Here is a 26,554-nt window from a genome sequence, read left to right as displayed (position 1 = left end):
ATGACAATGTCAAAAGAATCATCTTCTGAATTGCGGCCCTAATATTCTTGGTGTTGCTCCTGTTCACCATCAGTGCTTTAAACACGAGAGCCACTATATAGTGCAAAGATCTGGTACTATGTACCACCTGGAGTAGATTTTAAAGATCCATCTTTTAAAAGGTGGATTAAGAAGGTAGATAGTAAAAACCTGAAATTTCTGGTTTTTATTCTCCTCCGTATTTAATCAATCCTTTAGCGTGATATTACATTACTTGCTGTCTTTTTTGTATTCTTTCTATTTTTGTTTTTTATGCAGCAAGTTCTTTTCCTGGCCATTTCTACATCAGGCTTCTGGCATCCCTGATGTCAGAGATGTCAATAATGTCATTACGACAATTTAAATAGTACTCTGGAAGACCTTTATCACTTAGCTACAAAATAATGGTCTGTCACAGAATCATCTGCTCCAAAACAGGAACGTTACACCATAGATTTATAGGCCTAAGGGACCTCAGAGAAGAGTGAGATGTAATTTGAGCCCAGATCTTGGTTACTCCGGGCCCCAAGCTTTGTCCTCCATTCCAGGATGTCTCTTAGACAAGATTACTTTTCATGTAACATATATTTAAAATGTCATTGAGATTCAGATGTTCCAGAGGATTAAGGAATAAACCAAGGACCAGACCTGAGTGGAAACATTTAAATTACAACCTGAGCTATCACATTACTCTCATTGTTGTCAAGGCTGTTTGTGCTTCCTTCTGAACTTGCTTTTCTTGAACAATTTTCAGGGAGTCTTGTCATTCTTACGTTATCATCTCTGTGTGTTCGTCCTTTGTTCCCAAAGAAGACAATGCCATCAGAGAAATGATGACATGACTTGCACTTGACTTTGTTTTGGGTGACAGAGGGCTGCGCAAGGTCACTAGCCTCATGTCTCCTCTGGAGCCATCTGGATCTAGTGATCAGGTATTCATCAGGATGACTGGAGATGGCCTCACATATACATGTATGCACATACATACATACACATACATAAAGATAATACAACCCAATCTGATGAAGGAAAAAGCATAAACAAGAAAGATAGCGGAAACATATCGAAGAAGATTGCCAGGAGAGAAGAACCTGTGCTGAGCTGAAGGATAAAAAGGATTCTGAGAGTCAAAGATGGAAGTGGAATGCACCATAAACACAGGGGACAATTTTAAAAACAGAGATAAACAAAACCCAAGCAAAAATGGTCACGGAGGTAAGGCCGGGACGCCGCCATGCTGGGGCCACACGCGTCCCGCGTCCGAGCGTTGTACCGGCGGCTCTTGTCGCTGCACCGTGCGCTGCCGCCCGACCTGCGCGCCCCCCGCGATCAGTACGTAAAGGACGAGTTCCAGCGGCACAAAGGCGTTGGCCGCGAGGAGGCGCTGCGCTTCCTGAGCGAGTGGGAGAGGTATGCAGAGGCCCTGTCACAGCAGATGACGGCAGCGGAGAAGACGCAGCTGGGAGCGCGCCTCACAAAAGAGCAGCTGGACGACTTCAGTGAGGAGCAGATTGGCCAGCTGCAGGAGCTGATGCAGGAAGCCACCAAACCCAACCGGCAGTTCAGTATCGAGGACCCGGCCACACCCAAGGCCTAGCCTGCCCTACCTGCTGCTTCAAGGCATTCTGGGATCCCCTGTTGGGCAGAGGAGTGATAGGGCAAAATCTGTGTCTAAGAGCCATTGGAGTCATTCCATTTGCTGGGCCTCTTGTGAAGGTGTCCTCCCTTGACATAATAGCAACAGCTTGCATTTGGCTGTTTGGGGAAACTTTACCCTTAAGATGCCAATCCCTTTCAATCCAGACCAGCCTTCATCCAAAGCAGCCGCCCAGTGGCTTGTCTGAAGCCTTTAGAAGACGGGATCATCCGCACTCATCCGATGACACACATTCAGAGCTGTAACCTGACAGGTTGGTAAAGTTCTGGAAGCTTTGCCACTTCCACCCCACAAATACAGTGTGATCTGCCATCACGTAAGCAGTGTGAGCTGTTGCTTTCTATCATTCCCTGTACCCCTTCTCACAACTGAAGTGACCAGAGGCTTAAGAGATAAGAATCGGCCCGTTACTGATTCTCTGCTGTGCAAACACTAAATGTTTCCGAACGATATGCTAACAAAAACGACTGCCGGTTAAATATTGGTACCCACCACAGATACCTCACCTGACAGGTTCTGGGGAGAGCCAAGCCTGACTGCAACCTGTATGGAAATAGATTACTTACAACAGTGCTTTGTAAACCCTAAAGAAAAAAAAATGGTCACTGAATTGACATAAATCTGTTAAATTTTGGGGAAAAAAAGATAAACAAATCAGTTAATTTGATCCAAAACTTGGTACCAAAATTTAAAATAGATCAGAATTCACAACAAAAAGAGGAAAGGAAAAAAACTGATAAATGAAATGAAAGGAAATTCAAAAATATTTTAAAAATCAGACTAACGGTTCTAGCAATAAAGAATCTGAATGACACAATTTTTGAAAAGGAAATTAAATAATACAGAAACTGAGTTCCAAAGAAGGAAGAAAAATCAAGGTGCCACATAGGTTCACAAGGGAATTTTATCAAATATTTAAAGAATAATAAATTTGGGGAAAATTGAGAAAGAACAACATCATAGAAACTGAATAAGAGACATATTAAGAAGGCAGGGATTTTCATCACTGCTAGATGCTAGAAAAGGGTGAATAAGTTAGATAAGGGGTGGAAAATACCATTGAATCAGGCACTTAAGAATTCATTAGTTAGCTTGGAGAGAGGATGCAGTTGCAGTAGAGATACATTATAGGATATGGAGCAGTTCATACAAAATTAAGAAACAGAAGAAGTAATATTGAATATATTTGTAGGAATTTATTTTTAATCAATTTTCAAAAATTTTATTCGTGCACCTTGTTTTTATATTATATAAATTTACAGATCACTCCCATCTTGCAAGAGGTGTTTTGTAGCAAAATAAAACTGTTAAGAAGTGACTTCATCTGCAAGTGCTGTAACATTTCACATATGTAACACTCCCCCTCACATCTTGCTATAAAAAATTTATAGAATCTACATTCTCTCACTACCACTCTTCATCAAGTTAAAATTGAATTATAAGATTCTTGTCACAAATATAGTCAAGTAAAAAAATTTTCATGAAAATACAAGGTATATGCTTATGTATGTAGGTGTATATCTATATTTATATATACAATTCTCTACTCTAAATCAATCATTCCTCTGTAATGGTTAGCATATTTCAATAGCTTCTGGAACCATGAATGTTTATTGTATTGATAACGGTTCTTACAATTTTTATATTTTTATTTTTGTATATATTAATCATTTTTGCAGTGTTGTTTTTGTATGTATTGCTCTCTTGCTGCTATTCTCACTCTGCATAAGTTTGCAAAAGTCCTCAAAATTGTTCACTTACATAATATTGATATTATAAGTTATTCTTCTGGTTTTGCTAATTTCATTCTGCATCAGTTCATTTAAGTACTTTCATTCCTTTTGGAAATTATTTATTTCTTACAGCACAATAGTACTCCCTCTAGTTCTTTGTCACATTATATTCAGGTGTTCCTCAAGTGTTGGACATCTTGTTTTCCCCTTTTTTTTGTCACCACAAAAAGAGCTGCTATAAATATTTTTGCATATGTAAGAACTTTTCCTCTTTTTATGATTTCTTTTGGGACTAACAATGAATATCTTCAGCAAGCTTATGGGATGTAAAATGGATCCAAGAAAATTTTCAGCATTTTCTCTATAAATTTAGTGGAGAGGAATGAAAGGAAATGGTAACAGAATTAAGGGAAGGCACTTTTCTTCATTAGGATAAAGGAGAGTTGAGCAGGTCTAGAAGAAGATAGGAAGGAGCCAATCAGAATTAATGGAAGGTTCTTTTATTCATTTGAGCATGTCTGGAGGAAGATGGGAAGCAGCCAATCGAGTGTGGGCATCACTAGACTGAAAGAATCAGAAGACAGTGAAAAATAAAAAAAAAACAAAGAAATCATGGACTCTCAGAGTTGGAAGCCAAGTCAGGAGTCAACTACTCTGATCTCGACCTGAAACAAAACTTCTTTCTATAATATCCCTGAATAATGGGCAGATCTTTCCCCCTGAGCCATCCCGTTATGGTTTTGGACAGACTGAGTTCGTAGGACATTCTTCCTGTTATTGAACTCAAATCTTCTTAAATATGTTTCTGTTTTGGTTCACTAGGTATGGCTAGGCAGAGTAAGACTAATACCATTCCACATGAACACCTTTTATACATTTCAAAGTATTTCACTGTTGTCTTTTCCATGGATTATACTTTCTCAGTCATTTTAAGATATGCTCAAATGACCAAAATTCTAGTCCCCTCTCCATACTGGTTACCCTACTCCATACACCATATACTTTCTCCATTAACACCCCAAGGCACTGACATTTACTTAATCTATAGTATGTACTCTTCCTCCTCCTAGTTTTTCTGTGGAAGTGTGAATTCTTTGTGTCATCAATGACCCATAATCTCGTGGAACAATTCTTTGAAGACTTGTACCACCTGCTTGTTTCTCAGGGTATAAATGAAGGGATTCATTAGAGGGCTTATTGAGGTATTGATCACAGCCACTCCCTGGTTGGAGAAAATGTCATCATTTGCTGAAGGCTTGCTGTACATGAAGATGCAGCTTCCTTAAGAGAGGGAGATGACAGTTGTGGGAGGAACAGGTGGAAAAAGCTTTCTTCCTTTGTTGAACAGAAGGAAATCTTTGAATTGTTTTAATGATGCATATATAAGAGAGCATCAAAAGTGCCAGGGCTATGACAAGGGTTAGCCCAGCTAACCCTTGTTAGCTAACACTTGTTAGCACTTGTTAGATACATTCAACCAGTTCTAAAAGGCCTCTGTCTCAACAGGAAAGCTTAATAATGGGAGCAGTATTACAGTACTACTGGTTTATAACAATGTTTGAACAGAAGTCTTGGTGTTTTGTTGTGATAATTGCTGTTAGAGAAATTAAGAACCCAATCAACCAAGAGGAAAGGATGACCAGGACACAGACTCAGTTGCTTGTGATGGTTATATAATGTAGAGGTTTCCAGTTGGCAATATAGTGATCATAGGACATGGCAGCCAGAAGGTAAAACTTGGTGGCCCCCAGAAATTTTGCAAAAAAGTACGGAGTGATGGAGCTAACAAAGGGAATGGTTTTGTTTCCCATAGAGAACCTATGCAGGAGTCTGAGGATAAGAACAGATTTGAGGAGAATTTCTAAGATGGAGATATTCCAAAGCAAGAAACCCATAGGTGTTTGGAGAAGGGAGTCCAGCAGGGTTAGTATGATGACGGTCGGGTTGTCAATGATGCTAAACATGTAGGTGAGAAAGAGAAAGAGGAAAAGCACAACCTGGAATTAGGGAGCCTCTGTCAGACCCAGCAGGATAGTCATTAAATGTGCGGAGGTTTCTCATTGTGACCTTGACTGGATATGAAAGTGAAAAGAAGAGCAACCAGGGGTAAGAGTGGGAAAGTTGGCATCCAGGTTGAAAGTGGAATGGAATAAGCTCATAAAAGTCCATTCTGTCATATTGGTGTTGGCCTTTCATAAGCTCCATTTCCTTTGAGTCTTGTATGGTACAATTGGTCCTGAAAGTCCTTGTCAGTGATTTCACATTTTACTCCTCAAATAGCAACCATATTCCATTATATTCACATAATACAGTTTCTTCAGCCATTTCCTAATTGTCTAAGAAGTTTGTCATGGAGTCTGCTTATTTTCTTGTCCCCTCCTCTTTCTTTAGCTCTCCTTTTAGGATCAGGTACTTTATTTTGGTTGCAGTTATTGCCTGCTCTCTAGTGTTCTTTCTCTTACCTTCTTTTCTCTCTCTAACCCCATTTAATTTTTTGTTGAGGAAATTTTATTTCTGTATGAAATTCTTATGTATCTGTGTGCATGTTCAACTCTTCTTTGTCCATTTCACATAAGACTGAGGTTCATCTAATGCCTATTTCCTCACTCTTTCCTCCATGTTTGCATTCTTTTCTTACACATTCCAATAATGAACAACAGTAAACCTCATATGCTTGTACCTCCTCTCTCTATGCTATTATTTCCCCTTTATCTTTCTTTCTCTTTCCCCTCATAGCACTCTTGGAACATATCCTACCTACCCCTCATGATTTTTCTTATTTAACTTCTGCAATATCCTTTGAAGACTTTCAGCTTCTGAAAGGATACATTTCTTCTCTACTACAAAGTTAGCAATACATTATCATATAGCTCCTTCCCATTTTTCAAATAAATTTACTTTTTTAAGTTTCCTTGTTTTCTTTTTGGATTTAATATTTCCTATTCAACTTTGGTCTTTTCATCAGAATAACTTGGAAGTCCTGTCCCACTAAAGGTCAATTTTTCCAATATTGGGAAAAATCAAAACAAAACAATAACCCAACAACCGAGCTTTTAAGGTTAGGTTATAATTGTTTATAAGCCTATATGTTTTAGTTTGTGCATTAGAATATTCCAAAATCATATCTCACTTTTATAGTAGTTATTACCATGTGTTATTTTTTAATCTTAATTATAGTCTGTTGGTACTTTACTTGCTTCTTTCTGGATTCTTATACTATCTTTCTTTTTGACATGAAAGCTTTGGATATTTGCAATAAGATTCTACGACTTCTCCTTTCAGACAAATTTATTTCAAGAGGTGATTGGTGGAGTTTTTCTGTCTTTATTTTGGCTTTATTTCATTTTTTAATGTGATAGAATTGGCAGTTTTCTATCATGATTCTTTTTGAAATATTGTGTCCAGACTTTATTTTTTTATGAATCTTGATTTTTCGAGAGTCTTGTGAGTTTTAAAATTATCTCTCCTTGACCTGTTGGCATTTTTCCTCCTAGGTTGGTATTTTTTGAGATTATATATTTTACATTTTCTGCCACATTGTTAATATTTTTATATTATTCTAATGTTTCCAAATCTTTCCTGGAATCATTGATTTATTTTTAATTTTTTCTCATTTTCATGGAGCTAATTTCTTTAGGTAAGGCTTATCATTGCCTTATCTAAAATAAGTATTCCCTTCCCAAATTTTCTAAAAACTATTTTTAACAAAAAGAGTTTTAGAGTTTTGATTTTATTTCTTTTCTTTTTAATATCTTGCTTCTTTTCTTCTAATCCTTGTGAAAAATCCATTTTCCTTTGAGTCTCTGCTTTCAGTTATTATGGAGTTAGAGTTGCAAGAAATTTTGATAGAGGTTGGTGCATTCAAAAAAAATTCCTCATCTTTTGATCTGGGGTTCTGTACCAGGACCCAATTCTGTACCCTGTTCTGTGTTTGGATCGTGGTTGTACCTTCTTGGGCAGGGTACCCTGGGAGTAATAGGTTCCTGGATTAGGCTCCGCTATTTCTTTGTGGATCAAAGTGCTGAAACTTCAGGGTCCTCTCAGTAGAGTGCTTGGCACCTAGGAGCTCTAGGCCTAGGCTGTCCTTGTCTGAGAGATATGGCCCAATGCTCATTCTCTTGCTGTAGCTTTCTGATCACCATAGGGATTTCTGAGTGCTCTGAAGCTAAGGAGAGCTCTGATTTCTGTCTGAAAAAAAGAACCTTACAGACTACTAGTTTCCCTGAGCAGTTCTGGTTTTACTGGGAGAATTTGGTACTGGGTTTACTGGAAGGATCCTCCTTTCCTATTATTTTGAACTCTTGTGCAATTTTGGAAGGGAGAAGTTATGTTTCCCAGTGTATTTTCTCCTTATTATTCAGTCCACTGTAAATTTCAGGATTTTGCTGCTATAGGTATGTGAGAATCTTGGCCTACCTGCTTCCCACTCAGGGAGCTGTCTTAGTCACAAAGCTATTTACAATTACCCCTTCCACATCACAACTTTCTTCATCATGGTTCTGATAGATCATGGGTTGGCATAAGAAAATAAATGGTTATTTTGAGGGAGTTGTACAAAAGCCACACATAAAGGCCAGCACGTGGTACAGAAAAAGTTTAGAAATTCAGAATTTTAAAAAAATATAAGTGTATTATATGCAATCAACATGTTTTATCTTTTAATACCATAAAGATACTTTCTATTTTAAAGTTAAAATAAGTAAAAAGCTAAAGTTTTCAAAAAGAACATTAAAGCCAACAGATGATGAACAAAAGCTGTTTCTAGGTGCACCTGCTGCATTGAGAATTTCCAGACAATGTGAGAGTTCAGAGTCTCAGAGGATATCTATTCCAACTTGGGCTCAACAGACCGTCCAATAAGTGAACTCTTCAAGATAATGGCTATGTGCTCTATATTTGAAATTTTCTAATGAGGTGTAACCCAATACCTCTTATAATAGCCTATTCCTATTTATTTAATTTCTTATAACCAATGGTTATGATATTTTTCCTTATAAATTTTTACTAGATCCTTGCTTTCACTGGTGTAGGGAAGTGTCATTGAGGAATTTTCTCTACCAATGTCAATCAATATCTTCTCTCCCACTTATACCTTTATAGAGGTTGTGTGGATTAACAGCTAGAAATTTGGCCTCAGAGTCATGGAGATCTGGCTTCCAATCTACTCCCTTACCCATACTTGCTGCGTGAACATTTCAGTGACTCAGACAACTCTTTCCTCATATTAAAAACAACCTACCTGAGGTAGCCCTTTGATATGGTTACACTACTTAGTGGGAAAAGACCTTTCAGAGGTACTTAAAGGAGATTTGTGGGAGTGATTTTTATTCTTAGTTGATATCTAGAGAAGAATATAAAATCTCTGGACCCCCCTACTTGTACTGTTCTTCCAGTTCTCTCAACCCTATCCCTTCTGTACCTATTCAGCAGGATTCCTGGATTATCTAATCTTCATCCTTCAGATATAAATATAGTCCCTTTCAGAGTTTGGGAAGAGACAGCCATCCCATGGACATAATACCATTTCTTAGAAGACTAATAGGGTTTCAGGAAAGGGGCCTCAGGAGTTAGGGTCCTTTTGGCTTCTTTGTCTTGTCCTGTTCTTTAAGTATCCCCAAGACAAAAAAGTATCAGCCAACATCTCTTACTGTTCTACAGCTCTTGCTAGAAAACAAAATAATCTGGGTTGTCCTTGTATCTTGCTTTTACATGAATTCTACAGAAATTGGTCAGATACTCAACTCTAAGGGAGTAATCAATGTCTCCAGCTTGCTGCATACTCCAGTACCACCATGATCCAAAAGACCAATTCCCAACATAACCTTCTCTTCCTAGAATTTCCATCCATCCATATTTTCTGCTCTAAATCCACAGGAGGAAACCACATTTACTTTGAACCTTATAAAAAGTCTGGTTACCTTCACTTGAAGAACAGTTGGAGTGCAACACAAAGAAGTTTAATAAAAAGGTATAAATACGGCATCACCTAGTAGTATGCTTGCCTTGTGGACATTTGTACTGTATCTGCTCCTGGTACTGATACAAAATCAAACTGAGAGGCAGTCCTACTTGAGTGAGTAAATAGGTACACTTGGAAAGAAAAGGGACTTTGAGAGTGAGAATATGTCTGGACTTTGTGTTCCAGAAAGAATGATGCTGCTAACCTTGGCAAGCAGGTTGTGGACTCAGTCTTGGCAGGTACTACACTACCCAGTATGACTCAAATTGTAACAGCTCTATTTAGGATTGGCACTGGGGTATCAATTGTGTGCGGAAACAAAAGGTGCTCTGGGGAGACTGTTTTGAAGATACTAATAAACTTCATTCTTTGGTGACTTGGAAGCAAAATCATTAACAGGGGACTAAGAGAAAGTGGTGCTAAGAGACAGGAAGGAAGGAAAGTAACAGGAGAATATCAGTTGCAGCTCTAGAGTTTGGTAAGAGAAACAAGGACAAAGTTCATCAGCCTGCTGCCTACTGGGCTGTTGACATCCTCAATACTTTTCCAAATATCTGCTGTCTAATCAGGAGTCAGCTTATTCTTGGATGATGGCTATCTACAGAAAGCATTTCCTATTTTCCTTGACTGTAGTAGGACTGCTACTAGCAGCTGTTTTGGAGGTGTAAGACCAATAACACCAGCACATAGGAGGGCTGATAACACAGGTTCTAGATCTGCTTTTCTAAAGGAAAGACAGCCTCAGAGGAGTTAATAATCTTAGTTTAAACAATGCAGACAGATAAAGATATAAGTAGACAGAACTGAGTATCCATGAAAGACTTCAACAGACAGGGCTTCAACTGTCTAAAAAAGGTAATTTACATCACCAAATAAGGGGAGAGGGGGTACCATTTCACATGAGAAAGCAATAAACTGCTTTCTGTCTTTCTTAAGACAAATCTCTGACTGATTACTTTCAGGGTCTCAAGACCCATAGCACACAGTTCCATAAAACATAGGGACAATATTAATGACTGGGTGGAGGGAAGATTGGTAGAGATTTCATGTAGGACATCATTGCACTCACGCTAATCCTTGTTGAGAACTAACGGATTATAAATAACAGAAGTGAGGAAGGAGTACACTCCAGACACAGGAAACAGCCTGTTAAAGAGGAAAAAATTAGGGATTGTACTATAATTTTTGGAGAGAAGCAAATAAACCAGTTTGGCTGGAACACAGCATGCATGGTGGGAAGCAATGTTTATTTCCTCTAGAAAAATAGATTGGAGGCAGGTTGTGGATAACCATAAATACCAAACACAGGAGTTCATATTTTATCCTAGAAATAAAAGGGAGTCACTAAAGGTTCCTAAACAAAGGAGGGCCATTATCAAACTTGTGCCTGGGGACCAGTACATAGCAAAAGGCAGCTACATGGCAACCTAAATACAGTACCAGCCCAAGAGTCAGGAAGATCTGAGTTCAAGTCCAGTATTAGACACTTTCAATCTATGTAATCACAGCCAAGTCACTCAACTCCAAAAGCTTCCATAAAGAAATGAAGTCTGTAAGCCTAAGAAATGATATGATGGGTGAGAAAATGACAACCCACCAGAATCTCATTAGGGTGATCTTTTTAGATAGGACAAATTCAGTTAGAGATAGAGTTTAAATCAGATCTTCTGATTCCAGAACCAAGGGAGCTAGACACAGGCTATAGATCCATCCAAGTTCAGAGCAGGATTCAGAACTTCATGGAGTTAATGGTTGCAAAAGGACAGAGCTGGGGAGCAAATATTCATTTCATAGTAATGACGGAAATCAGAGGAGTTAGAGGGAAGTAGCCACAAACAAGGACAATCTAAACAAGATTTACCTCCTAATTTAGATCAAAGCAAATTCTGTATTTCCTCCAGTAAAATCCAAGCTCCTTAAAGGAGATCTTGTTATATCTGTGTCTCAGTATCCTCAGCCCCTTGTACAATGACTTCCACGTAGTAAGCACTTAATGGATGCTTGTTAAACTGATGTGAGTGCTCCCTGACTATGATAAACTTATATAGAGCTTACTTTGTGATAGTTCTGACCACCAAGGTAGCTACTGGCATTGAACACAGCCAATGGAATGCCTTACCATGATGAGGAGGGCTCCATTTAAAGATTTTACTTCAAGGAGGGTCCCCAAGCCCTCAAGGAGTGGTGTCTCATATGTGTCAAAGCTGGTATACCATAATCACATTAAATCATTTATATTGTGTTGGTTAATCCATGTGAATCCCTCTCAAATTTCAGCACTAGACTCAGCACACTTTTATATACTCAACACCCCCAGTAATAACACAGAATCCAAATCACAGAACTTTAAGGAGGGCAGTGTCCAGCTCACAGCCGCCTCCACCTCAACCACTGCCCTTCTACTTGGAGACATCAAAATATACATGTTTATGTCCTTCAGACATCGACTTCCTAGTCCATCTAGTCCAACCCATACCTGAGTATCCTTCCAAAGGTGATCATTCAGCCTCAACTTGAAGCACCAATCTGAAAACAGCTACCAGATCAGCATTTTACATGAAAACTGACAGAGATTCCTGGGACCTGAGAAAAGGAAGGATGTCTTTCTGAAAGACCAAGCCCATGTCAGTCATCATCCTTCAGAAATCTCCTTACTGTGGAAAATATCTAGGATTTTAGCCCCACCACTACGACCACCCTTTGGAAAGATCAGGTCATGGTGGTGATAAACACAAAATATGCAGGATGAGACAGACTTCGGGGCAAAATTGGTTTAAGAATTAGTTTTCTTTGACTATGTATGTGTGTGTATGTATATATATATGTATTTACACACACATATACATGTATATGTGTGTGTATGGATTTTCTTTTTCCTTTACAAGAAAGTGGTGGCAGGAGCATGGGAGTATAAGGTCAATAAATGTATATTAGTTCACAATATAAAAATTAAAGGAAAACCAAAGAATGACAAGTATCTCTCAACTCACCAAAAAGGAAGCCAAGCAAACCACTGGACCAGGCAAGGACTTCAAAGGTGTTTGATTACCTTGCGCCTCAGGGCTCCCATCACCTCCTTGTTCCTCAGGGTATAGATGAAAGGGTTGAGCATGGGGGTTACAACTGTGTAAAAAAGGGAGATTATTTGGTCTGTGTCCTGAGTAGCATTGGCACTTGGTGTCATGTAGGCAAGGGTGGCGGTCCCAAAGAAGAGTGTGACAACCATTAGATGGGAAGAGCAAGTAGAGAAGATTTTTTGGCGGCCCTGAGTGGAGGCTACCCCAAGGATGGCAATGAGAATTCGAACATAGGAAAACAGGATCAGAGCAAAGGGAGTCATGATAAAGAGCACAGTGATAGTAAGAATCCCAACCTGCGCCCAGAATGTGTTTCCACTTGCCAGTCTCAAAACAGGCAAAACATCACAAAAGAAGTGATGAATAATGTTAGTATCATGATATGGCAAGGTAAAGATGAATATGGAGTGGGTGGTGCCTGTGATGATGCCCATCAGATAGGAAGCACCCACCATACCCACACACACCTGCCTATTCATCAGCATGGCATAATGCAGGGGCTGACAAATGGCAGCATAACGGTCATAGGCCATGGCAGTGAGCAGGCAGCATTCAGCAACGCCAAAGAGGGCAAAGAAATACATCTGAGTGAAGCAGCTGGCAGGAGACATGGCAGGATGTGAGAAGAGGAGATCAATCAGCATCCTAGGCACAACACTTGTAGTATAGAGAATCTCTGTCATAGAGAGATGTCGAAGGAAAAAATACATGGGAGTTCTCAGGGCTGGGTCCAGTAGGGTAAGGCTTATGATCAGGGAGTTGCCCAGCAAGGAGACCAAGTAGACAAAGAGCACTCCCCAAAAGAGGGCACTCTGGTAGGCCCCCAAATATGAGAATCCCAACAAAATAAACTCAGTCACCTCTGTCCCATTAGCATCATCCATGTCCCTAAATCGGTAGCTGGCAACAGAACCAAGGGAGAGTTAGTAATAGTCCCAGGAAAAGAAAGAAGTACAAAAACTGTTATATTAAGATCCAGGCTAGTGGGCAGCTAGGTGGTGCAGTGGATAGAGCACCAGTGCAGGAGTCAGGAGGACCTGAGTTCAAATGTCACTTCAGACACTTGACACTCACTAGCTGTGTGACCTTGGGCAAGTCACTTAACTCCAAATGCCTCCTCCTGGGTCATCTCCAGTCATCATGATGAATGTATTCACTGTATTCAGATGGCTCTGGAGGAGAAGTGAGGCTGGTGACCTGCACAGCCCTCCCTCACTCAAAACAAAGTCAAGTGCAAGTCATGTCATTATTTCTCTGATGGTATGGTCTTCTTTGGCAATGAAGGAAAAACGCACACACGAAGATCCAAGCTAGAGAAGACAAGAATTTTCCAACTATGGGGATTGTGATGGATAAGTAGTGAGATATTCTGAGAAAACAATAAATGTATTTTTTTACTTATCAGAAGTAAAATGGAATTGAGACAGGAAGAAAGTTGCTGTCTAGAACGTCAGGATGGTCCCTTCCACCTCACAAAGCCCTCAATTCTGTGGGCAGAAACCTCAGTCTTTGAGCATTAAAGGTAACTGGCAATGTGAACAGATGTAGACAGGTATAGAGAAATTATTATGAGGGGGAGGGGCCAGAAAAAAAAAAACAGAAAAGGAGAGAGAAAACAGAGAGAATGGAGAGAGCAGAGGAACCCTTTGAGTCAGAGAAAGTGAAACACAGAAGACAAAGAAAAGAAGGGGAGCTTTAAACTTTAGATATGATCCCCATCAGCCAAGGGTGTCTGTCCCAGAGCCCCTATGAGGTAACAGCTGCTAGCAGTCATTCCCATGTGGTTCATTCCCTGAGTCAAAGGCCATGGGGACTCATGATCCTCAGAGTGAGAAGCAGGAACAAGAGAGATCAGACTGTAATCTAGAATAAAGAAGGAAATGAGAAGACAAGCTTTGCCCTTAGGCCCTGACCTTCCTAAGGAGAAGTAAACAGTAGTTACGCAGCTCCTCCTGCTCCCTGAGCTCCTCACAATGTAGCTACAGAGATCTGGATCAGGAGACACCTCAGTCTTATCTCTGTAACACCAACTCCACCAAAAAGATTAGAGATGGAGTGAATATCTCAAGTCTATGGAGAAATGGAGGTCCAAAAAGAGGCAAATACACATCTAGTGTGGCCCAGTGAGTCTAAGGTAGATGCCTTGCAGGATGCTAAAGACATGTGGAATTTCAAGATGCATGTCTGTTGGTCAAGATGGAAACGACCTAGTTTTCCTCACTTAGCCTTTAGGCAGTTAACACTCCCACAGACTGAAGCAGCCAGAATTTGATGGACAAGTAAGTCCTCTCTTGATGCAAATGGAGGAAGCCACAACCCAACACTGCTCTTAAGAATGTGAAACAGATAAAGGATATAAACAGGCAATTTTCAGAGAAAGAAATTAAAGATACCTATAATTATATGAGAAAATGCTGTAAATCACTATTGATTAGAGAGATACAAATCAAAACAACTCTGAGATACCACATCACACCTATAAGATTGGCAAACATGACAGAACAAGAAAATGATAAATGTTGGAGAGGATGTGGGAGAGTTGGAACACTAATTCATTGTTGGTGGAGCTGTGAACTCATCCAACCACTATGGGGAGCCATTTGGAACTATGCCCAAAGGGCTACAAAAATGTGCATACCCTTTGACCCAGCAATATCACTTCTAGGACTGTATCCCCAAGAGATCATAAAAATGGGAAAGGGTCCCATACGTACAAAAATATTTATAGCATTTGTAGTTTCCAAAAACTGGAAATCAAGGGGATGCCCATCAATTGAGGAATGACTGAATAAATTGTGGTACATGAATCTAATGGAGTACTATTGTGCCATAAGAAATGATGAACAAGAAGATGTCAGAGAGGCCTGGAAGGACCTATATGATCTAATGCTGAATGAAAGGAGCAGAACCAGGAGAACTTTGTGCAGAGCAACGACCACAGTGTGCGAGAATTTTTTTCTGGTAGACTTGGAACTTTCTAACAATGCAAGAACTTAAAAAAAAATTCCCAATGGTCTTCTAAGGTAAAATGCCTTCCACATTCAGAGAAAGAACTATGGAATTTGTTTGCAGAATGTAGCAGATCATTTTAGTGTGTGTGTGTGGGTATTATGTTTTAATTTGTCATATAATTTCTTCCATTTATTTTAGTTTGTCTACACATCTTGACTACAGTGAAAACACATTTAATAGGAAAGTATGTGTAGATCCTATATAGAATTGTATGCCGTCTTGGGGAGGGAGGGGGGTTGTGGGGGGCAAGTGTGGGGGGGGAATCTAAGTTTTATGGTAGTGATTGTAGAACATTAAAAATAAAAGAAACATTTAAAATAAAAATTAAAAAAAGAATTATTTTAAAAATGTGAAACAGAGTTTAAAAACTTTTCATGCAGGTCAAGCTGGCAAGGAGTCTGGCAGATAGATGGCATGGCAGCTAAGCTGCTATGCTGGGAACCTGGAGATAATCATAGCCACTATAAGCTGGAGCACAAGTAACCTGAGAGCAAAAGGAGCAGAATACAGCATAAGAGGGAAGATGGGGATGCCACCAAAAGAAGCAGTACTGATATATTTCCTGCCACAACAGCTGCCAGCTGTAGCTACCACCACTGCCAAAAAAAACTGTATAGGAATAAAAGCTAAGGTAAGGACAGTGAATATAAATGGGCAATGCAGGTTCCACAGAGAGCTTTGATGCTCTCTCATGACCTAGGTTCTTCCACCTAGTTCTCCTCTGGATTAGTAAAGAAGTCTCCCTTTCACGACCTTGATTATTCTTGTGACTGAAGCATTTCTTCTAGCCTCCTAAAAGAGAAAAGAAGTATGAATGCCTTTTCAGACTTCCTTTGAAGAAACCCAACAAAATCCAAAGGAGATGAGCCAATAGGTCACCCCCAGTTTCATACCCCTTATAAACAGTAAATACATCACTCTGGAACCTTCCAAAATCTGAATGGGATGTATTTTAATACCTCACTGTCTCACTTATTGCTCCATACATTCTGAAATCTCATCTTATGGGTAAGGGAGACTTAATTGATCAACGGTGATCTAGTCAACCTCATCCCCACAGCATGTCCAAAATATATATTGTACATTTTATACATATGTGGGGACACATACACATGTAGAGACATATATATGTCACTTTAAGGTTAACAAAGCACTTTTTTCAAGTCAACCTGTGAGTCAAGCAGTGCAAGTATTAGTGTTGCCGTAAAAAGTGTCCATGGATTTTTAATAGAAATGAATTTCTTTTGTTAAAAAAATTTTCAGCTATATTAATAAAATTATCTAATTTTTATTTATTTACATAGTCTTCTGTGTTTATAATTTTACATATAATGAACACAGTATTTCTAATACAAATAAAACCTTGACATAGTGTACAATCTTATTACTCTGTTGCTGTAAACTCATTGCTAATACATTACTTAATATTTTTGGTCTAAAAATCATTAAGGATAATGGTGCATTGTTTTCCTTCTCTTTGCTGCATTTTTTGGTTTGATTATTAGGCCAACATTTATATCATAGAAAGTGTCTGAAAGGATTCATTTCTTTTCTATTTTTGATAAATCCATTAATTTCATCAATGTTAACAGGCTTGTTCCTGTATAATTGTCCAAAATAGGCTTCTTATAGTTTCTTTTATTTTATCTGCATTTCTTCTGAGTTCTGTTTTTCTAATTGTGATGTTGACAATTAGATTTTCCTCTTTTTCATTCAATCAAATCCATTTGGTTTGGTTAATTCATAATGTCAGCTTCTGCTTTTACTTTTCAATTTGATGAGCTGGTGCTGCTGTTTTCATTTCAAATTTCTTAATACCTTCTTTGACTTTTCAGGATTTCTAGTTTACTCTTTACTTGGAGTTTTTTGGTTTGTTGCTTTTCTGATTATTTTAGAGGCATGCCCATGTCATTATTCCAATCTTTCAGTCTCCAGATTAAGAGTTTGGGGATTTATATTTTCCACTAAGGTTGCTTTGCCTACATCACAAAAATGTTGTGGTCTTATTGTTGCCATTTGTTTTGAGGAAATTATCAAGTGTTCTATGATTTGTTCTTTGACCTATAAATTCTTTGGAATTAATTTAGTCTTAAATTGATTTTTAATCCTTTCTCCAAATTCCCTTCATTGAATATATTTTTATTGCATCATCTTCAGTACAGGGAGTGTTTAATATTTCTGCTTTTCTGAATCTGTTGGTGAGGTTTAAATGCCCTAACACTTGGTCAATTTTTATAAATGTATTGCGTATAGCTGAAAAACATGCAGTAGAGTGCTTTGAAGCTTGAAAAGCAATTTACAGGTTTTATTTCATTTAATCTGCAAAATTACTGTATAATATAGCTGTCATTTTTATTATCCATATTGTATAAATCAGAGACCTGGTGCCGAGAAATTAAGTGATTTGGATAGAGCCACACAAGCCTGTTCATGACTGAGGTAGCATTTGAACTTCAATCTTGTAGTTCTAGTTGCCATGGCACTAACTGCCCAGAGAGAGAAACTTTCTATTCAAATTCAGAAATTAAAAGAGTTTTCATGTTGAACTTTTCTAAAATTTTATTAAGGTCTTTATTTGTCACTATCTTTTGGTTTGTCTAGGTATAAAGAGGCATAGTGAGAATTTCTCCTTGAAAGAGTAATCAATAATAACTAGCATTTATATAAACTTTAAAGTTAGTAAAGCATTTTACAAATTTTACATTATTTTGTCAATGATCATTTCAGCTATTCCTCATTTTGTTGTACTTATTTTTAGCTACACTTTGCAAATATTGCATTTTTTATAAATTGAGGGCTTCCAGCAACCATGCATTACAAGTATGTCATCATTTTTCCAACACGATGGACTCACATCATGTCTTTGTGTCATCTTTTAGTAATTCTCATAATATTTCAAACTTTTTATTATTACATTTGTTATGATGATCTATGATCAGTGATCTTTGATGATGTTATTGTAATTATTTTGGAGTGCCATAGACCACACCCATGTAAGACACTGAACTTAACTGATGAATGTTGTTTGTTTTGACTGCTCCACAGACTACCTCTTCTACCTATTACTCATTCACCTCTGGTGTCCTTATTCCCTGAGACACATTAATATTGAAATTAAACTAATTGAGAACTCTGCAAAGACCTCTATGTTGTTGTGTTTGTCCTTCATTCTTGAAGAGAACCATGATGTCAAGATGATGACATGACTTGCGATTGACTTTGATTGAGTGAGGGAGTATAAGGTCACCAGCCTGACTTTCTTCTCCTGAGTCATCTGGGTCCAGTGGTCTGATATTCATCAGGACAACTGGAGATGGCCCAGGATGTAATGTGAGACCCTGGCTTAGGTCTTATCACAGTGTTATTTTGAGTAAGATATACCCATTCAACAAATAGGCCTCTTCAAGTAAGTACTCAAGAGAAGTCCCTTTTAATCCCCCCCCCCCAAGAAAAACCTCTGAGGGGAAAACATTTAGGGTTCCTGGGTAAAAGAGAAGCATTCTTTCTTTCCTCTTCATTTCCACTTCATGATCCATCACAGCCACACTAGATTTTGTTTTGCTTAGGAATTCGCTACAGTTCCTCTAAACCAACCCATTCCTTTGTTATCTCTACATTTCTCTGCTGAGGTTAATGCACTTGCATAAAAGAATAAAAAAACCTCTGGGGTGGGGGGAAGTGTGAGTGAGTGAATGAGAGACCAAGTCAGAGACAGAGAAACTGAGTTAAACCTTCTTTTATCAAGTTCAGATGAAAGTGAGGTTCACATTACACATTCCCTCATCCCTTCCTCCACATTTATACTCTTTATCACACATTCCCTCAATTATCTCCTCATTTTTTCCTAATATATATTCTTTTCCTCCTTTTTTTCCACTTCCTTAGACCACTTCCTCTTTCAGTCACAACATGAGGTCAAAGCTCTGTGGGCGACTTTTCCTGATGAGGACACTAGGTGGTCTTCTCTCCCCTCTGAAACTTCTAAGGTCAATATGCTGCTTCTTCTCTGCCATCTGGGGACAACTCTGCTCCTACTACTGATTCATTCAACTTCTGGAGTTTTCCCAGTCAAGACAATTCTGGAATTTCCCTGAAATGAGAATTTTGAACTGTTTCCTCTTCCAGGGTTCTTAGCTTCTGTTCATTTTTCTGTTTAACTCCGGAATGCATGACTCAGCTTACTGAAGGATCACTTGTGATTGGGTGTTATAGCTTGATCTTGTGCTTTTGTTACATCATTACTGAATTAAAGGTAGGAGAGTTGGATCCTCTGCACCTTTCAAGAGGCTGTGTTTACATGAAGTACCAAGAAATTATTGATCACTTACTACATGCCAGACACTGTAGCAGTTGCTGGGGATACAAAGATAAAATATGACACAATCCTGTCAATAAAGAGGTTATATTTCTATAGGGAGATAGAATATATGTGTATATTAAAAAAATAGAAGTTAATTTGGTGGGCCATGGCAAAGGCACTAGCAGGTGGAAAGATCAGCAAATAGATGATGTGGGAAATGGGACTGAAACTGAGTTTGGAAGGAAACGAGAAATTCGAAAAGATGAAGATAAAGACAAAGGGCATTGCAACATGGGAATAGATCTCGAGAAAAGTCAGTTTAACTGGAACATGTTGGGAGGAAAAAATGAAATGTGTAATAAGTATGCAAGGGGGAATTACAGTCAACTTGTGGAAAGAATTAACCTTCTTATCATAAAACTCTTCCTTGATTTTAAGCTCATGCCCACTTTTACACTCACTGTACTCAATTCAAAGCAGAGAGAAAGGACTAAGGTTCTTGTCTTTCGTGTGATCTCCTTTCTGAGCCTTGACAACTATTCACAATTCAGGATTCCCCCAATAATATCTGGAAATCACCCAGCACAAGGTAGATGCTTACAAAATGCTCATAACAGTTATTGACATCAAACAACATATTTCTCTCCATGAATTTCATGGTGTGACAAAAGCTGCCCAATGTTTGTACATGTGGGCTGTATCATCAGGTCATCTGGTTACCTTTACTAACTCTGTGATTCATGTCTATGCACATGTAGTAACTGGAACTACATGTTCCAAGTTAATCTTCATCAATACCTGGCCTTACTTGAAGAGACAGAGCTGTATTCAGTGCTCTCTGGACAGCAGATCAAAGGGCATCCCAAGTCAAGGATCAAGTTGGTAGGCATAGCACACTTATCCAAAGGAGAAAGAATAATTAAATTAAGTATCTATTTAGTGCTACTATGTGCCAGTAACTGTGTTAAGAATTAAACATATGAAAACAAAAAGGAAACAGTCTCTATCTTTAAGGTTCTTACATTCTTCTGTGGTAAGATAGCAAGTACACAGATGAGGAAATAAAAGGGAATTTCAAGGGGATGATATTAATGACTGGGAGGAGGGAGAGACTGGTACAGATTTCATGTAGGACATCATTACATTCAAGCTAGAGTGTAATGTAGAGAGCTAAGGATTCTAAGAGAAGTGAGGAAGGAGTACACTCCAAGCAAAGAAAACAGTCTGTAAAGAGACAGAAAAGTAGTGGTTGTACTATAATGTTTGGGGAGAAGCAGATAGGCCTGGTTGGCTGTAACATAGAGTCCATGCTCAGGAGCAATGTGTACTGATTCTAGAAAAAAAAAAACTGAGCCAAATTGTGAATGACTTTTAATACCAAACACAGGTATTTGTATTTTATTCTTGAAATAAAATGGAGAGACCAAAGGCTCTTAAACATAGTAGTGACATGATCAAACGTGTGCCTGGGTGCAGCTAGATCAGCTAGTGGATAGAGCGCCACCCTGGAGTCAGGAAGACCTCACTTCAAATCCCACCTCAGATACTTAATACCTTTGTGAACCTGGGCAAGACACTTAATTCTAATTGTCAGAAAAAGAAAAAGAAACTGTTGTCAGAGCTATTAGCTTAGCAACAGCTGCGTAGAGGGTGTAGTTACATGAGGACAGGCTGGAAACAGGGAAACTAATTAGATAATTACTGTGACAGTCCACATAAGAGGTGATGCTGGTCTGAATTAGGGTAATGGTCATGTAAGTAAGGAGAGAAAGGCATGTCGGGGAGACATCAACAAGACTGGGTGACTGATTGGACGTGAGGCACAAGGTGGAGCAAAGCTAAGGATGACTCCGAGGAGTCAGATGACTCACACCTAGAAGCACAGTGGTGCCCTCAACAAATACACGGGGGCTTAGAGGAATACAAAACGAGTTCTATTTGGGACTCTGGCACTGGTGTTCTGGGGCTTCCGAGGCATTCACATGCAGATGTCCAAGAGCAGAAGGAAGAGTCATCAGAGAAGAGAAGATCATTGATCTCTTGGGAGTTTACGACCATCACCCCAGAGAGGGCAGGCCTGGGACAGATGCCTCAGGGGTGCCCATGGCTGGGGCAGAGGTGTGAATGATGACAAAAGACACTGAGAAGACTCCCCAAGCACACTAGGTACTCCAGGAGAGCCTAGTGTACAGGAGGGCGTGGTCAGCTGTATCCAGAACTGCTGAGAGGAGAGGGAAGAGGAAGATGGAGACTGGGCGTTAGCCGTCGAGACACACCGGGGTCCTTGGAGAATGCAGTTTCAGAGGAATAACGGAGACACAGGTCGGGCTGCCGGAGTTTGGACGGGGCCGAGAGCTGCGGCCCCACTGCGGCCGGGCGCCCACACGCCTCCAGAGACCAAGCTCCCGCCGCCCTCACCTGCCTCTTCCCTGTCCCTCCGGGGTGGGGCGGACCTCCTAGCCTTATGGGAGCTACGGATAACAGCTCAGTAACTGAAAAGTGGGGAGGGGTTTTCTGCGGAGATTTTATTTTTGTCAAGGTGCAATGTAAAATGACAAAAAAAAAAAAAGTTTCTTTAAAAAAAAACTGAGGCTATGAGCAAGTACAGGAAAAAAAGCGTTTCCTAGGAGTTAATCAAAGGCAGAGGAGACATGCTATTGTAGTATGAAAAGATGCCACAATCAAGTGAAAGTTTCTTAAAGGGGAAGGTGTTCTAAGCATCCTTGAATGCAGCAAGGAAACTAGATCAAAAGAATTTGAAGATTAGAGAGAAAGTATAATCAAAAAGTACAAGCTCCCATTTGAGATTGGAGGGGATGTGATCACGGGCACACAGAGCAGAGTTAGCATTAGCAAAAATCACCTTTGCCTGAAACGGCAGCAAAGAAGGGAAGAAGGAAAGATGATGTTAAGGGTATTTGAGATCAGGAATTGAGGAGCAAAGGGAGCTCATCATACTAACCTTAACTCATAAACTATGAAGCAAAATCTTCTGTTTAGAAGGAGAGGGAAGGGTGACATTAGTGACTGGAAGAAATAAGAAAAGACTTGGCTTAAAAAAGTGCACCAGGGAATGAATCAGGGAAGAGTAAAAAGATAACTAGGCAGCCATAGGATCGAGCCAGGATATTGATAATTGATAATATTGATAACAGACATTTATATAGTGCTTACATTGGGCCAAGAACAGTGCTGATCACTTTACAATTATTACCTCACAACAACCCTGAGAGGTAGGTGCTAATGTAATCTACCTTTCACACATGAGGAAACAAACTGTTTACTGAAAAGTATAGTGACTTGGTCTAGATCATCCCCCAGCAGGTGTCTGAGATCACACTTGAATTTAGATCTTGATGAATTGCTGACTCCAGGCCCAGAGTTCTATCCACTGTTCCATCAAATTGCCACGTTTAAAGTAAACCTATTCAACAGAGTTCTGTGATTTTGTCAGCTGTATGTAAGGAGTGGAGGTAAATAATGGGGGAAATCCAAACATGGGGATTAGAATGGCATAAATGTTGAGAGGAGAGCAGTGTAAGAGATTTAAGGGTAGAGAAATCATAAAATGGAACAGCTTAACAAGAGCTTGTCTGTGAAGGGACAATCCAAAGGTACGCCACTAGTAATGAACTATGACAGCAGTGAAGATTGAAATGACCTGAGAACTGGCCTGAAAACAAAGAATAAATTTAAAATTGGTGTGAGACAGGAAGAGATGCAAATGCCAAAGGTTAATGGAACATAGGAAAATTTTGGCTTTCTGGTTTGTACAGATGAATTTGTGAATGATGATGAAATCAAAGGACAAGTGACTACCCTCTGAGGGAGAGAAAGAGATATAGAAAGAAGGTCAAGTCATAGTTCTTGAGGAGTCAATAAAATAGTAAATGAGAGTGTTGAGGGATACAAACAGGCATGTTGAAGTATGCAGACGGGGAAGCTAGGTGGTACAGTGGATAGAGAATAGACCATAGAAGCAGGAGGACCTGAGTTCAGCTGCGTTCTTAGACACTAACTGTCTTATCCCAGGCAATTGACTTAACCCCCAAGTGCTTCCAAAAAGAGATGAAGTCTGTGAGACTGACATATGATCTGAGGGGTCAGTAAATAACTACCACCAGAATCTCAGTAAGGTGATCTCTTTAAATAGGGCAAAGCAAGGTAGAAGTAGAGTTTAGGTCAGATCTGCTGATGCTAGAACCAAGGGAGCCAGACGCAATCTGTAAATCCATCCAAGTTCAGAGTAGGACTCAAACCTCATGGAGTTAACAATTGCAAAAGGACATTTCTGCACAGGGAATATTCATTTCATAGTGACAATGGAAATCAGAGGATTTGGACAGAAGTAGCCATAAACAAGTGCAATCTTAGCTCCTAATTTAGATCAAGCCAAATTCTGCACCTCCTCCAGTAAAATCTACATTCTTTAAAGGTGACCTTGGTATATCTGTGTCTCTGTGTCTTTAGCCCCTTGTACAATGTCTTACACATAGTAGGCTCTTAATGAAAACTTCTTGAACTGATGTGAGTACTCCCTGCCACTGGTAAACTTTTATAAAGTTTATTCTCTGATAGTTGACCATCAAAGTAGTGGCATTGGACTTAGCCAACAGAATGCCTTACCACAGAGGAAGACCATGCCTCTATTTCAAGGTTCTAGTGCAAAGAGGAGTCCCAAGCCCTAGGGTCTAAGGTATGTCAAAGCTGGCATTTCATACTCACACTAAACTATTCACATTGTGTCCCTTAATTCATGTGAATCCCTCTCAAACTGCAGCACAAAACTCAACACATACTTATATACTCAACACTCCCAAAAAATACCACAGAATTTAAATCACAGAATCTCTGCTAAAAGCAACTTTAAGGAGGTCAGTGTCCAGCTCACAGACTCTTCCACCCCAACCACTGCCCTTACTTGGAGACTTCAACATACATGTTTATGTCCTGCAGACAAATACTTCCTAGTCCCTCTAGTCCAACCTATACCTGAATATCCCTCTAAAGTAGTCATTTAGCCTTCGCTTGAAGCACAAACCTGAAAACAGCTACCAGATCACGATCTTAGATGAAAGCTGACAGATTCCTGGGACCTTCACAAAAGGAAGAAGTCCTTCTGAAAGACCAGGCCCATCTCAGTCATAATCCTCCAGGAATCTCCCTCCTGTATAAAAGATTAGGTCATGGTGGTGAAAAATGCTAAATATGCAGAAGGAGACTCACTTTGGGGCAAAATTGATTTCGGAATTTGTTTTCCTTGACTATATAGATTGTAACAAGGATTTTGTGTTTTCTTTTCCTTTAGTGGAGGACAGGAATGGGGTCAAGGGGTGGAAGAACAAATAAAAATGTTTGGTATTTGAAAAGTATACTTATTTTTTTTTTATTTAAAGATCAGGAAACATCTCTCAACTCATCAAAAAAGGAAGCCAAGCAAACCACTAGACCAGGAAAGGACTTCAAAGATGTTTGGTTACCTTGTGCCTTAAGGCTCCCATCACCTCCTTGTTCCTCAGGGTATAGATAAAAGGGTTGAGCATGGGAGTTACAACTGTGTAAAAAAGGGAGAGGATTTGGTCCATATCCTGAGTAGCATGGGCTCCTCATTTCATGTAGGCAATGGTCCCAGTCCCAAAGAAGAGTGTGACAACCAGTAAGAGGGAAGAGCAGGTAGACAAGACTTTTTGGCGGCCCTGAGCAGAGATTACCCCAAGGATGGTATTGAGAATTCGAACATAGGAAAACACAATCAGAGCAAAGGGAGTCATAATAAAGACTAGGGTGAGAACAAAATTAGCAACCTCTCCCCAGAACGTGTTTCCACTTGCCAGTCTCAAAACAGTTAAATTGTCACATAGGAAATGGTGAACAATGTTACTGCCATGAAAGGGTAGGATAAAGATGAATATGGAGCCAGTGATGCCTGTTATAATGCCCATTAGATAGGAAGCAGCTAACATACCCACACATACCTGCCGATTCATCAACATGGCATAATGCAGGGGCTGACAAATGGCAGCATAACAGTCGTAGGCCATGACAGTGAGCAGGCAGCATTCAGCACTGCCGAAGAGAGCAAAGAAATACATCTGAGTGAAGCAGCTGGCAGGAGACATGGCAGGATGAGAGCAGAGGAGGTCAGTCAGCATCCTAGGTACAACAGTTGTGGTGTAGAGGATCTCTATCATAGAGAGGTGTTGAAGGAAAAAGTACATGGGAGTGTTCAGGGCTGAGTCAAGCAGGGTAAGGGTGATGATCAGGGAGTTGCCCAGCAAGATGACCAAGTAAACAAAGAGCACTCCCCAAAAGAGGGCACTCTGGTAGTCCCCCAAATATGAGAATCTCAACAAAATGAACTAAGTCACTGCTGACCCATTAGCATCATCCATGTCTCTAAATCTGCATCTTGGAACTGGACCAAGGGAGAGTAGTTAATAGTCCCAAAGAAAAAAACAAGCTGCTTCAATAAGAGAGATCCAGATTAGAGAAGACAATAACTTCCCAAGGGTGGAGATTGTGATGGATGAGCAGTAGGATACTAGAATGTCCTTTCTGAGAAAACTATAAATTTTTAAAATTTTTTTTAACTTATCAGAAGTAAAATGCAAAATCGAGCCTGGAAACAGGCTGCTGTATATAACATCAGTGTGGTCCCTTCCATCTCACAAAGCCCTTGTTCTACGGGCTGAAACCTCAGTCTTTGAGTTTTAAAGGTAACTGACAATGTGAATAGATATAGGCAGATACAGGAAAATTGTATGTGGAGAGAAGAGAGAGAATAGAAAAAGAGGGAGA

General features: G+C 39.5%; 1 protein-coding gene and 3 pseudogenes across 1 annotated transcript; 1 reads left to right on the top strand and 3 right to left on the bottom strand.

Annotated features, from left to right (window-relative positions):
* Nucleotides 1-265: 265 nt before the first annotated feature.
* LOC140534199 (succinate dehydrogenase assembly factor 3, mitochondrial pseudogene) lies at nucleotides 266-1,995 on the top strand (annotated as a pseudogene).
* A 2,285-nt stretch (nucleotides 1,996-4,280) lies between these two features.
* On the bottom strand, nucleotides 4,281-6,250 carry LOC140531421 (olfactory receptor 6C4-like; annotated as a pseudogene).
* Nucleotides 6,251-12,398: 6,148 nt separating this feature from the next.
* On the bottom strand, nucleotides 12,399-13,536 carry LOC140531420 (olfactory receptor 10P22-like). The gene has a single exon (XM_072650369.1). The coding sequence runs from the start codon at nucleotides 13,326-13,328 to the stop codon at nucleotides 12,399-12,401; it is 930 nt and encodes a 309-aa protein (XP_072506470.1). The 5' UTR covers nucleotides 13,329-13,536.
* Nucleotides 13,537-25,218: 11,682 nt separating this feature from the next.
* LOC140534197 (olfactory receptor 10P22-like) lies at nucleotides 25,219-26,148 on the bottom strand (annotated as a pseudogene).
* Between the last annotated feature and the right edge of the window lie 406 nt (nucleotides 26,149-26,554).

This window comes from Notamacropus eugenii, chromosome 3 (genome assembly GCF_028372415.1).
Source record: "Notamacropus eugenii isolate mMacEug1 chromosome 3, mMacEug1.pri_v2, whole genome shotgun sequence".
Lineage (NCBI taxonomy): Eukaryota > Metazoa > Chordata > Mammalia > Diprotodontia > Macropodidae > Notamacropus > Notamacropus eugenii.
This window is presented reverse-complemented; position numbering and strand designations above follow the sequence as displayed.

What these genes read in the sequence shown, in the direction of transcription:
- LOC140531420 (XM_072650369.1), bottom strand. Translation starts at nt 13,328, where the DNA reads ATGGATGATGCTAATGGGACAGAGGTGACTGAGTTTATTTTGTTGGGA.